We start from the raw sequence: 11,403 nt of genomic DNA, 5'->3' as shown, positions 1-11,403 counted from the left end.
AGACTTACAGAACTATTTATTTTGGGGATTTATTTACCTCTACATGAGAAATCCTTTCATGTAACACTGATTGTAATAAATTAGGGATTTATTAACTGTAAAGTTCCGTCGGTTGAACCAATGTTAGTGACTGGGAGTTTTTGTTATTTTGAAGCCACTTGAGCAGAAGTACTGACCTAATTTTTTCTACATTACTTCTAGGTCAATGCTAATAATTCTATCGGGTTGTACATATGACTTATGTCCTAATTCGAACAATTGAAAACCATTGCTGAAACATAATTATTAATCCTAAACTAAACTGGTTATTTTATTTTCTTGTTCTCTGTATTTTGATGATACCTGAACGAGTGGACTCACTACGTGTCCATACAATATCAAATGATTACATTTAATAACTTATTTTGTTCTCTTATCATTCAAATGGTTGAGGCTGTCTTGAAACCAGAAAAAACACTGTAGTCGATAAATTAGTTCTTTATGTCTAGTGGTATGGGTGTAAGTATATTGTTTTAATGTATTGGTTAGTAAATGGCGGAATCAAGTGCTATGCTCTGTGACTATGATTCTTCATTGGTTAGTGCAATTTTTACCATTAAGCTTTATAATCGTTGTCCTAACAGCAGTCTTCGGATGATGGGAGTGTTGAAGAGACACGAAGGAGTCCAAAGAGCCCTTTGATATCCCAGGTAATACGCGTTCGAAATGCATAATAAAGTTGCTAAGTTAATAGTAACATTAAATACGAGTGGACATTTGATAATACTAGATAATAGATAATACTTTCAGGATGAAAGTGATTAAGGATAGCTCTTGTTTGGTTTGTACTAGAAGTCCGGGTTTCATTGGGCAGAGATAATAAAACCTTTAGGTTGCTTGACTCCTTTAACTTTCCCTGTCCTATCATTGCAGAACAGTGTAATATGTTTAGTTGAACAGGCTATTATCTAAGGTGCCCAAAGCATAACTCGCATCCGGTTTGAAACGCATCGAGCTGCATCTGTTTCTTCTTGAAAGAGAGGCATGGTTTGTTCGGTGTCAAACACGCGACGTTTTCGGTGTACTGAATTTCTAATCCAGTTTACCAGACCTACAGTTATTGTTACGACACTTTCTGTTATGCAAGTAGTGGCGTTCACTATCATGTAGGTTGTGACTCTCATGGCGACAGATTTATATCATGAGGGTCCATCCGCTAACCATAGGGAATGTAAACGTTTGTGGATCTGTCGTTGTCGTTCAATTGGATTCTTTTTTCACCATTCAAATCGATTGCCAACAAGTTTCGAAATCGTGTTCGATACTTGTAGTATTTGCGCGTACATTTAGCAATACATTACAACTTCTTTGCTTTTATAACTTCACTCATTGCTCACAGTGAATAACAGTCCCTATGCCGTTCGGACCTTCGATGTTCAGTTCAGATGACTCTGGTGTCTGAATTCCGTTCTGCCAAGGCCTAATGGTGTCATAAGGACCACCGAAAGTTGTAGTTAATTAATTGGTGAGTCATTGCAATGGTGATTGTTTTTTAAACAAATTTTGAAGTGTGCTTTTAGTGTTTTGTGAATTTAGGTCTGTATGATAGCTTGTTTCTTTTCTCAGGAGGAAAATAAGAATGCTGGTACAGTTAAAGATGGGGTTCCACTCACTATCGAAACAAAAAAGAACTCTTCTATGGTTGTATCTCCATCACCTAGCTACATTATTGATAGTAAACGTCGATCGAGGAGTCGTGAACATAGTCCTTCAAGGCGACACTGGAAACGAAGTTGTGCGCCCAGGTACGTCGTTAAAATACATCGCCAATAAAGTTTGTACACTAAGAGTCTTAACTAATTTCGAGTCCACAGGTCACATAATCTCTTTTTATAATCTAGCTTGTTTGTGAACAGCCGTAGGCACGCAAATACTCTTGTAAGACTGAGCGTAAGTAAAGTCCGTTCTCCCTCGAAATGCTCTCATATGACCACGTGTATATAACCACTGCCACGAATGCCCTACTCATTCTTTCTAGTGGTGGGAGTGTTTACAAAATTACTTACGCTTGTTACTCGCAGTGGAGCATAAATGTAAAGCGAAGTCTAACTCGGGTTGATGGGTATAAAAAATAAATCTAGAAAAGTTGAGAAACCCTAATTCCAAGTCAATTGCGCACATGGTCTCCAGGATTTTGAGGGGACAAATAGGTTATGAACGTAATTTTGTCCACTGGTCCCATGGAGCCACATCTAACGTCGCTGCTATGCCTTATGGATAAGACCTCTAGGTCAAAGGCTCAGGGAGTGGTCTCCTAAAAAAGCCACCTGCTTCGGTTTCGGCACCCATGCAGTATGCCAGCCCACACAAATTCAGTGGTTTGTGTCAGTCAGTCAGTCAGTCAGCGACAACGTAGGACCAGGCACATTTATGCATCGGTCCAAGTTGCCATACCTCGTTAGCACAACAAGATGAACACCGGATTCATAGAAGTAATTAATTTAGTGGTGGTAGTATATAAAGAAAGGTTGTATATAAGGATATAGTATAGGAAGGAAAAAAGTTATGAAGCAATTTTAATCCCAAGGTTTAAGGGAAGATAGAGTGTATACACCTACGCCATTGTGATCGATTCTGAGCCATGTCACCTAGAGTCTCCAACCATTTATTACGATGGTCACGCGGACCCCAACCAAGTAGTCTGCATCTGCCAACATGGATCAGACCAGAAGTTAGTGACTTCAAGCACTGATGCCATGTTTCGGTTTGGCCGCCCCTAACTCTCTTCCGACCATCCCCTACACTAGTCAGCATTGCACGTCGTGGTAATCGGTGTTCAGGCATACGCAACACATGGCCCAACCATCTCAGTCGATGAAGATTCACAACCTCATCAACTGATTTACCATCATTCCCTAATACCCTGTGTCTAACCTCACTATTACTTACCCGGTGATCCCAGCAGATGCGAGCAATATTTCTAAGGCATCTGTGGTCAAATACTAGTAACCTACGTGTATCTTCTACTCTTAATGGCCATGTTTCGCAGCCGTAAAGTAGAACAGAACGAACTGCTGAGCAGTATACTCGTCCCCTAATTGATAGACGGATATCTCGTCTTCGCATAGGTGACGTAAGTTGGCAAAAGCCAAACGAGCTTTTTGAATCCGTGCTGAGATTTCGTCAGACACCAACCCATTAGGGCTGATCAGACTTCCAAGATAAGTGAAGTTGTCCACGCGTTCGACTACTTCACTCCCTATCCTTAGTTCAGGTGTTGACTCAGGCCAGTCCTGGAGTAACAATTTACATTTGGATGGGGAGAAACGCATCCCAAACATCCTGGCATTATTACTCAGTTCTAACAGAAGACTCTGCATTTTGCCAGCGTCTTCACCAAACAGGACTATGTCATCTGCGTATTCTAAGTCGATAAGTGAACCTCCTGGTAGAAGATCAATTCCTGAAAATTCAGTCGACGAGAGTGTTATTTCCAGCAACAGGTCTATGATGAAGTTAAACAAAAATGGGGATAGTGGGCTGCCTTTCCGGACACAACTTGAGGTTGTAAAATCATATGACATTTCACCATAAGCTCTCACTCGACTGTTAGTGTTCGAGTAAAGAGCCTTCACAAGGTTTATGTACTTCTCGGGTACACCTTCCAATGACAGACACTGCCACAGAACCTCTCGGTCTACAGAGTCAAATGCTGCTTTCAAGTCAAGAAAAACTATCATTGTCGGACGCCGATAAGCATGTCTGTGCTCTAAAACTTGACGAATGGTGAATATGTGGTCGATACAGCCACGACCAGGTCTGAAGCCAGCCTGATTTTCTCGTGTTTGCAGTTCACGAGTCTTAGTTAGGCGCCCGATAATTATTGAGGCTAGTATTTTAGATACTATGTTAGTCAGACTAATCCCTCTATGGTTATCACAGGATGATTTTGGCCCCTTCTTATATATTGGGACAATCAGAGATTGTGACCAGTCAGATGGTATTACGTCCGTTTCCCAGATTTTAGCTAGAATATTAGTCAGCCTAATCGCTAAAATTGGACCACCATATTTAAAGACCTCTGGAGCCAATCCATCAGGACCAGCTGCTCTTCCTCGTTTCAGATTACTTATAGCCTTTTGAACTTCAAGTAGGGTCGGGGGGCCTACTTCAATGTTCCATTCAGGTTTTCTGGGAATAGTGGGTAGTTGTACAGTAGCTGAAGGCCAGCTAAACTGCTCCTTAAAGTGTCCCGCCTATCGTTCTAAACGTTTGGGTTGAGAGCAGATAAGGGTTCCGTCTTTTTCCGAGATTGTCTCACTTACACTTGACTTCTTAATTCCGGTTTCTTTTATTAGTCTGAATAGTTGCCTGGTGTTGCCTACAGCCGCTGCCTTTTCCATCTCTTTTGCTTTCGTTGCCCACCACTGCTCACGATCGTTCCTTAGACTTTTAGTTAACCTAGATCTAATTTGTTTACGCTCTTCGTCGTGTTCAGAGCCTGATGGGATGAGTTTACGCGAATCCATCAGTGAAATAGACTTAGAAGAAATCCACTGATTTTTTGGAGCCCTATGGTTTAAATGACTAATAGATGTTACTGCTGTTTCCACAGCTGTTCGTATATCTTTCCAAGCAGCATCTGGGTCAGTCTCGTTTACAGAACTGCCTAGATGTGAACTCAGTTGTCCCTGGAATTCGCATTTGGCTTTCTCGTCCTCCAGTTCAATCCTAATGGGTCTTCTTAGTGTACTTTTCCTGCGTCCATTGAGGCGCAGATAAATGCGTGCTCGTATTAAAGCGTGATCAGAGTCTAAACAAGTATTCCAATACGAGCGACAATCTTCTATTGAGCCTCTCCAACGATGACTGATGACAATATGGTCTATTTGAGTCCATCGTTGGTTTGGTGAAGGTGGTCTCCATGTTAGACGATGTCTCTCCTTATGCTTAAAATTAGTGCTTGCTAAAAATAAACGATTGTCTGAGCATAGTTGCAACAGACGATCACCATTATCGGTTCGTTGAGCCGGAATACTAAAACACCCACCTAAATGTCTTTCTGTTTGATTTAAGCTGCCTACCTGGGCATTAAAGTCACCCGCTACGACTACTATGTCTGAGCGCTTAGCTTTCTGAAGAAGCTCAGAGAGTTTTCTGTAAAAGTCATCTTTTACTTCATCATGGCTGCAGTCAGTGGGAGCGTAGGCAGAAATGACGAAAAGACAACGACTTGTGTCCCTATCCTTCCGAGTTCTTACGGAGCCATTTAGCCGAACAGCACACAGGCGACTGTTAACGGGGATCCATTCTAATAGTGCCTGTTCTGCCCTTGTACTTAGTGCTATGCCTACACCTGCAAGTCCACGAGAACTAGCCAACGGGTCGCCAGATACACGGAGGGTGTATTTCGTTGGCTGTCCATTTTGGCGAGGTGAGGTCAAGTGAATGACCACACTGGGATCCTGTATGCGTGTTTCGGAGACACAACATACGTCAATGGTACGAGATTCTAGGGTTTTAGCTAAGGAGGCCTGTTGACCGATTTGACTTAAAGTACGTACGTTGAAGGCTCCAATGTGTAGTTTGGAGCGAGGTTTTAGTAGACCTGGGACAGCGTTTCGCGCACTAGAATCGTTGGCCATGGTGACACTTGAGGAGGAAACTGAAAGAGGAAGTTTAGTGTTGAAAGTCAAGGTAGAAGGAATAGTAGGAATTGAAGAAGGAGATTGATTATGAATACAGTGGTCGTGAGTGCTGTTAGAGGTATGAGGGCAGTTATCACTTCCCGGTTGCCCACACCGTGGAAGGGTTCTTCTAGGGGTACCTGAAAAAGAAGTTGGGTTAGAAGTGGTCTTAATGACCTGAGAGCGTGACCGCAGTGCCCAAGGGACAACTGCCTGAGGTCGGTCACACACGACCTTTTTGTGGGTAGTTTTTGTGTTAGCTCCGTTCTTCAAAGGACCTTACCGCCGGAGACGGAAATCCGTGGGATAAGGCGAGGTGTGCATTTTTAGGGTCGACCTTTTCTAACCCCACCCCTCCTTGTGGGAAGGCAGCATCGCTGTCATGCTGGTTGTCTGAAGGAAACACCTTACTGCCGTCACACCTCTGTACAGTCGGCAGTACGACTTCGCCTTCGGACCTTGGGATTGCTGCTTTTAGTCTTACCGCTCTTCAACCGACCTGTCTGGCATGGTAGGACCTCGAGGAATGATTGTTCCAGCCAGCATAGCTCGATTGCTTCATCACGATAGGCAAGCCCGACCACCACGTCAAGGTAGCAGCAACGGTCGGGAGTGGTTTGTGTAGTGCACATATATTTTTTGGTTCTTCGTTGTACCATTATTTGTTTAGATGAATATTGAAAACAAATATTAGTACTAAGTAGTTCGGTATGCCGTAGTATGCATACAGTCAATTCGTTAACTTTCACTTTATAAATGCGTGTATATTTCTGTAGGCTGATATACAGCAAACCCCATAAGATTTTTTTTACCTCTATCACTGATTTCAATCAGATTAGTTTGGATCTCACAAATAGAAAGATCCAAAATGAAAAGCGAAGAAAAGTAGTTTATTTTAGTCAGATTTCCTTGTTTAGTTTTCCCTAATAGTGTATTCAACCAGACAAAAAAGGTCATGCGTTTTTTAGTTTGGTAGCAGAAAGGCACTCATAACAAGATGGGAACTTTTAAGATAAGACATCCAGACTACCTTTCTTTCGAGTGCGGGACAGTCACAATCACTGATTTGAAAGACACAGGTGCATTAATTGTTAAGATCATCCTGTTGCATCTCATTGGTTGTCTGGTAGTCATTCTTAACACTGACATTCTTGGTTCGACTCCTAAATAAGTGAACTGGAATCCAAAAACATAACCAAAAGACTAACTGTCCAAGGAGACCCTAAGAAACATGATTGTGGCAGTGAGTTAACTGGTGTAGTTTACTTAAATATGTCTTTTGGGATGGAAGTTGTTTTTTCATCAGTATTTTTTATTGATTAGCCATAGTTCTGTGCAATTGAATAAATATTTCTATAATCACAAAGCTTAGTCTACCAACTTTTTGCATTTACTGACAGTCCACAAGTAAATGACAGCTAAAGAAATCGGCCATATTCTCACAATTTTCATTCATTTTTAATTGTTAGAAACCTCATGAGTACTAGTACTTTGCATGTCAGTTTTCTATCTGCACAAAATTCATACTTCAATCGTTACTCGATCTGTCGCTGCACCCCATGATCGTCCATTATGGAAAACTTGTCTGCATTTTGCAAATTTATTAACTCAGTCGACATCACGTGGTGCCATTAATGTCGAAGATTGGTGGAGTCTACTGACGAAACTAAAGTCGCACAAATATGGTAGCACCAAACTAAAATCTGTATCCATTACTTATCTCCTCAAGTCTTTTTTTCAAGCGTAATTAATTAAAGTGCTACTCATTAAAAGTATATATGTGCAGACTTGAGTGGGACGACTTATGAGACAACAGGTCTTCTAATAGTTGACCTATATTATCGTCTTTTGATTTTCGTGAACCTCATGCCTTCACAAATTCTATTCTGGTGTTTAATTAATTCAGATCTGATCGCGGAAGTCCAAGTGAACGTATAAGTTCTTCAAAACACAAACGTTCATCCCACCATTCGAGGCACAAACACTCATCCAGAAAGCATCATCACCGTGATTCCCACTGTAGTGACTATAAACATCGTTATCGCCGAAAGCATCGACGTCACAGTTCAACTTCATCTACCACTTCATCTAGTGATACTAGCCCTGAAAGCAAACCTAATCGGCGTGGAAGTCATAATGGCAGGAATTCAACACAAATCCTCACAACAAGTTCCAAGGATTACTTCGTAAGTCTGTCATGTATTATCTTCAGGAAATCCCTTTTGGGTACTTTAACTTAATATCCAGTACACTTTATTTTTACGGATTGTCATCCCTAGCATAGTTATTGTTTTTGTGCTGTTAAAACAAGCTAGAGTTTCAGGAATTTTGAATTAAAGTTGTTTCTCTGTTGCAATTGCTAGTTGCTTCATTTTACAAATAACACAAAACACCAGCCTCTCTACATTCGTTTTTTATCATGTCAATTTGTCATCTTTTCATAATCTCTTTTTCAGAGTTCGCAACCGAAGCCAGAAAACCACAACACTAATCCCATTATCTCAACGACTGGAGTCACCGTGACGACAAACTCTCCGGCAGTTTCTAGTCAAAGTACGAATTTTACTGTCTTAACCTATCAGTATTTCAGATCATAAAACTAGATTTTAGAATACAGTATATTAGCCACCGAGAAAACTAACGTTAATAGATATAAAATACTGTAAAACGAGAAAACAGTTCTGTGGTAACTAGATGTTCGAGAATTGAGATATTCCAGATCAACATAAAAGTAAGGAATCACGGCGTGTTCGCTAGACGTCTAAAGCAAACACAATATACTCACTAAATCTTATTTCCAGATATAATTAGAACCTCACAGCGGAATGTCATTTTTCAGTACATTTCTTGTATATTTTGCTTTTCGAAACTCGTTTAGTGACAAATTCACCATATTACTTTTAGTCGATGAACCATCGTAGAAATGTGTTCACCATACATATTACTGCGCCGTAGTTTGATAGTGTGAATAGAAATGTCATCCCTGGACAAATCAGATTGGCAAATGTGGACAATTGAGTAGCATAATTCTTTTAAGACTAAGAATAATAATATGTCAAATCTCTAATTCCAGGTTTAAGAACATAATCAAACTGCGACAAATATATATGCAGTAGGTCAATTTAAAATGGCAGTTCTTTTTTGTATGTCGTGCTAAACGTTTGTCCATTTTGTTCAATATATCCATTCGACAAACACCGTAGATCTTCAATATCAAGTCACATTTGTCAAAAAATAAAGGTAACTGAAGTCAGAGATTTTAGTCATTCAGATTTTATAAACTTAATTACTAGTACTACATAAGATGCCATTCTCCCAAGATTTAATTACCTGAATGCTTTCTCGTTCAGGTACTACGACGAATGTTCCTGTCCAGCGATTAACAGCACAGGATATATTGGACAAAATACAAAAGCATCAGCAAGAGCAAGCCAAGGCTCAGGCATTAGCCGCTGCCGCCGCAGCAAAGCTCCCAAAATACTACAACCCAACCACTGTCAACGCCGTTAAACTTGCGGAGCAACAACAAAAGCGCAAATTATTGTGGTCAAAAAAAGATGGTGAAAACACTAGTTCTGTAAGTAATAGTCTATTTAGAAAATTAAGGTTCATTTTTTGATTTGTTGAGTAAATTCTAAATGTTCATCGCGAAATACAAATTTTTTTTCACTTAGGAAAGTAAAACTCTTTGGACAGCCACATCTTTAATTGCTGGGAAAGGTGATTCTGCAGCTGCAGCTAAATTTCGGAAATTGATGGGGATTCATGATTCTTCTGAAGAAGTCGTGGACGGAAGTGCTACTCATGTCAATGAAACTGAAGCTTTGCGTCGAGCTGAAGCGCAAGCTGAACTTTTCCGGCGACTTGAACACGAATATGAGATGTCTCGCACCATAACACATACTCAGCGAGGCGCCGGTCTTGGTTTCAGTTCATCCAGCCATATAGATTACAATGCATATTCTGCTATGCAAAGTGAAAAAGACAAAAACCCTAATTTATGATTGTATTTATCTCACTAGAAATCACTTGTACAGCTCACTAATATTTTAAAGAATGATTTACCTAACTATCTGAAAACATTTTCTTATCGTAGATAACCACTAATCAAAACTAAATGTGTGAGGCTGATAATAAAACTAAACCTTAAGTAGGTACTTTGTAAAACGATGTCATATATGCAAACTTAGTGTAGCACTGCATATATTCCAGACAGCTTAAAAGTGATATTGTTAGGACGATTTAGTTGGCCGAGATGAAATGTGAAGTATAGTTTTTTTTTATTGAAAAAGAGTTGTTGTAGAATATGGCGCGAATATCCTGTCAATTCAGATTTGAGACAGTAGCTGGATTGTTAAAGTATCCAAACTTCCACCTACTAGCTTGAAGGTTCAGACCGCAATGCAATTAAAACTAAACAGCACGGTGGTACCACAAATTTTTAGTCATTCAATTATGCTGAAGATTCATCCATAGAAGTATTTAATTTTTTCCACTTTTCTTCTAGGTTTCCAATATCGTAAAGGAGGGGGCTATAAGAACACCTTATACTAAAGCATTAGAATTTCTTAACTAAACGGTTCTCATGCGAATATAATCACCAACTGATAAGTTTGTCTTAGCTACAGATATTTCTGTAATTGGTCTAAATGCGGTTATCACGTAAAAGTGTTAAGCCGTCAATCGTATTTGAGGAGTGCTTAGTGGGAATGAAAAAAGGTATTCACTGAATGGAAAGGACAGTTATTGCTATCACATAAGTACTGATCTGGTACGAATTACCACATTCGGGATGGTCCTCAAGTGCTGAAGTTTATCTTTCAATCGAACAAGTCACTTAGAATAATTAAATTCAAATTGTGGAAGTAGGATCTTTTCAGTGTTCCCTACCTATCATCCGTGCGACTAGGCCTAAACATAATGGTGTTTTTTTATCACAGAGCAGGTAGCAAATGAGTAATTAGCGTAATAACAAATCAGTTTCTTATTGCTGACCGATTATCATGTTCTCAGAACGAAGTAACGTGAAGGCGTTGTACAGTGTACGTTTTATGGAGCGGTCATCGGTGATGGACTGTATTGTGTAACAACTCAACTTCGGTAATATTTAAATAGATGAGGACAAATTTCAAACGGTTTGTCAGCTTAACTAGAAATGCTCCACACTCGACGTCAAAGCTCAAGGAAAACTGACCAGCCAAGATGCGATTGGTTTCCAGTTAAGGTACATCAACGTCATCCTTTCTTGGTAATATTTAGGTACGCAAAGTATTCCTATTTTACTGACTAGTTGCTTGGATTCGGAACATTTAAAAACAATCATACTTCTCTAGATTTAACAAACGAGATCCTATGCGAGTTCATTAGGAGATGAGAAAAAGATTTTGTTGCAACTTTCCCCGCCAACGTTCAACTTTATTCTTCTTACTTGAGGTTAAACTATTTTTTGAGTCACTAATACCATCTACCTCTCCCATCTCTCACTTTTGTAATTACTGAATAGACTATCAGTTGCTCTTTGCTTTCGTGATAAGCTTCCGAGCATGCATAAGTTTGATAGGGACTTCCGAGATCCAATGGCTTCCCCAAACCTTTTCGTTTAGGTTGCTAATAGAAGTCGCTACTGTCTTTCCAGCAAAAACCAAATCATACTAGATCAGCACAAAATGAACATCCATTTTTTGGTCAGCTAATTGCTTAAGCTTGTTATTTTACTGAGATAGACACTTCAGAGCCA

General features: G+C 39.9%; 1 protein-coding gene across 1 annotated transcript; it reads left to right on the top strand.

The window, feature by feature from the left end:
• The first annotated feature begins 531 nt into the window (after window positions 1-531).
• Window positions 532-9,738, top strand: Smp_141140 (putative tfiid subunit). Its single transcript, XM_018793395.1, has 8 exons — window positions 532-576; window positions 624-689; window positions 1,379-1,504; window positions 1,606-1,784; window positions 7,573-7,852; window positions 8,123-8,219; window positions 9,017-9,243; window positions 9,341-9,738. Exons 4-8 carry the CDS (start codon window positions 1,678-1,680, stop codon window positions 9,668-9,670), a joined length of 1,041 nt encoding a protein of 346 aa, XP_018647912.1. The 5' UTR covers window positions 532-576; window positions 624-689; window positions 1,379-1,504; window positions 1,606-1,677; the 3' UTR covers window positions 9,671-9,738.
• Window positions 9,739-11,403: the final 1,665 nt, after the last annotated feature.

This window comes from Schistosoma mansoni, chromosome 1 (genome assembly GCF_000237925.1).
Source record: "Schistosoma mansoni strain Puerto Rico chromosome 1, complete genome".
NCBI lineage: Eukaryota > Metazoa > Platyhelminthes > Trematoda > Strigeidida > Schistosomatidae > Schistosoma > Schistosoma mansoni.
Note: the sequence above shows the minus strand (reverse complement) of the source record. Positions and strands in the feature narration are given on the sequence as shown.

Bases quoted from the DNA above. Each gene is read 5' to 3' on its own strand.
- Smp_141140 (XM_018793395.1), top strand. From the start codon at position 1,678: ATGGTTGTATCTCCATCACCTAGCTACATTATTGATAGTAAACGTCGA. The intron at 1,785-7,572 runs GTACGTCGTTAA...TAATTAATTCAG, and splicing joins AAACGAAGTTGTGCGCCCAG to ATCTGATCGCGGAAGTCCAA. The intron at 9,244-9,340 runs GTAAGTAATAGT...TTTTTCACTTAG, and splicing joins ATGGTGAAAACACTAGTTCT to GAAAGTAAAACTCTTTGGAC.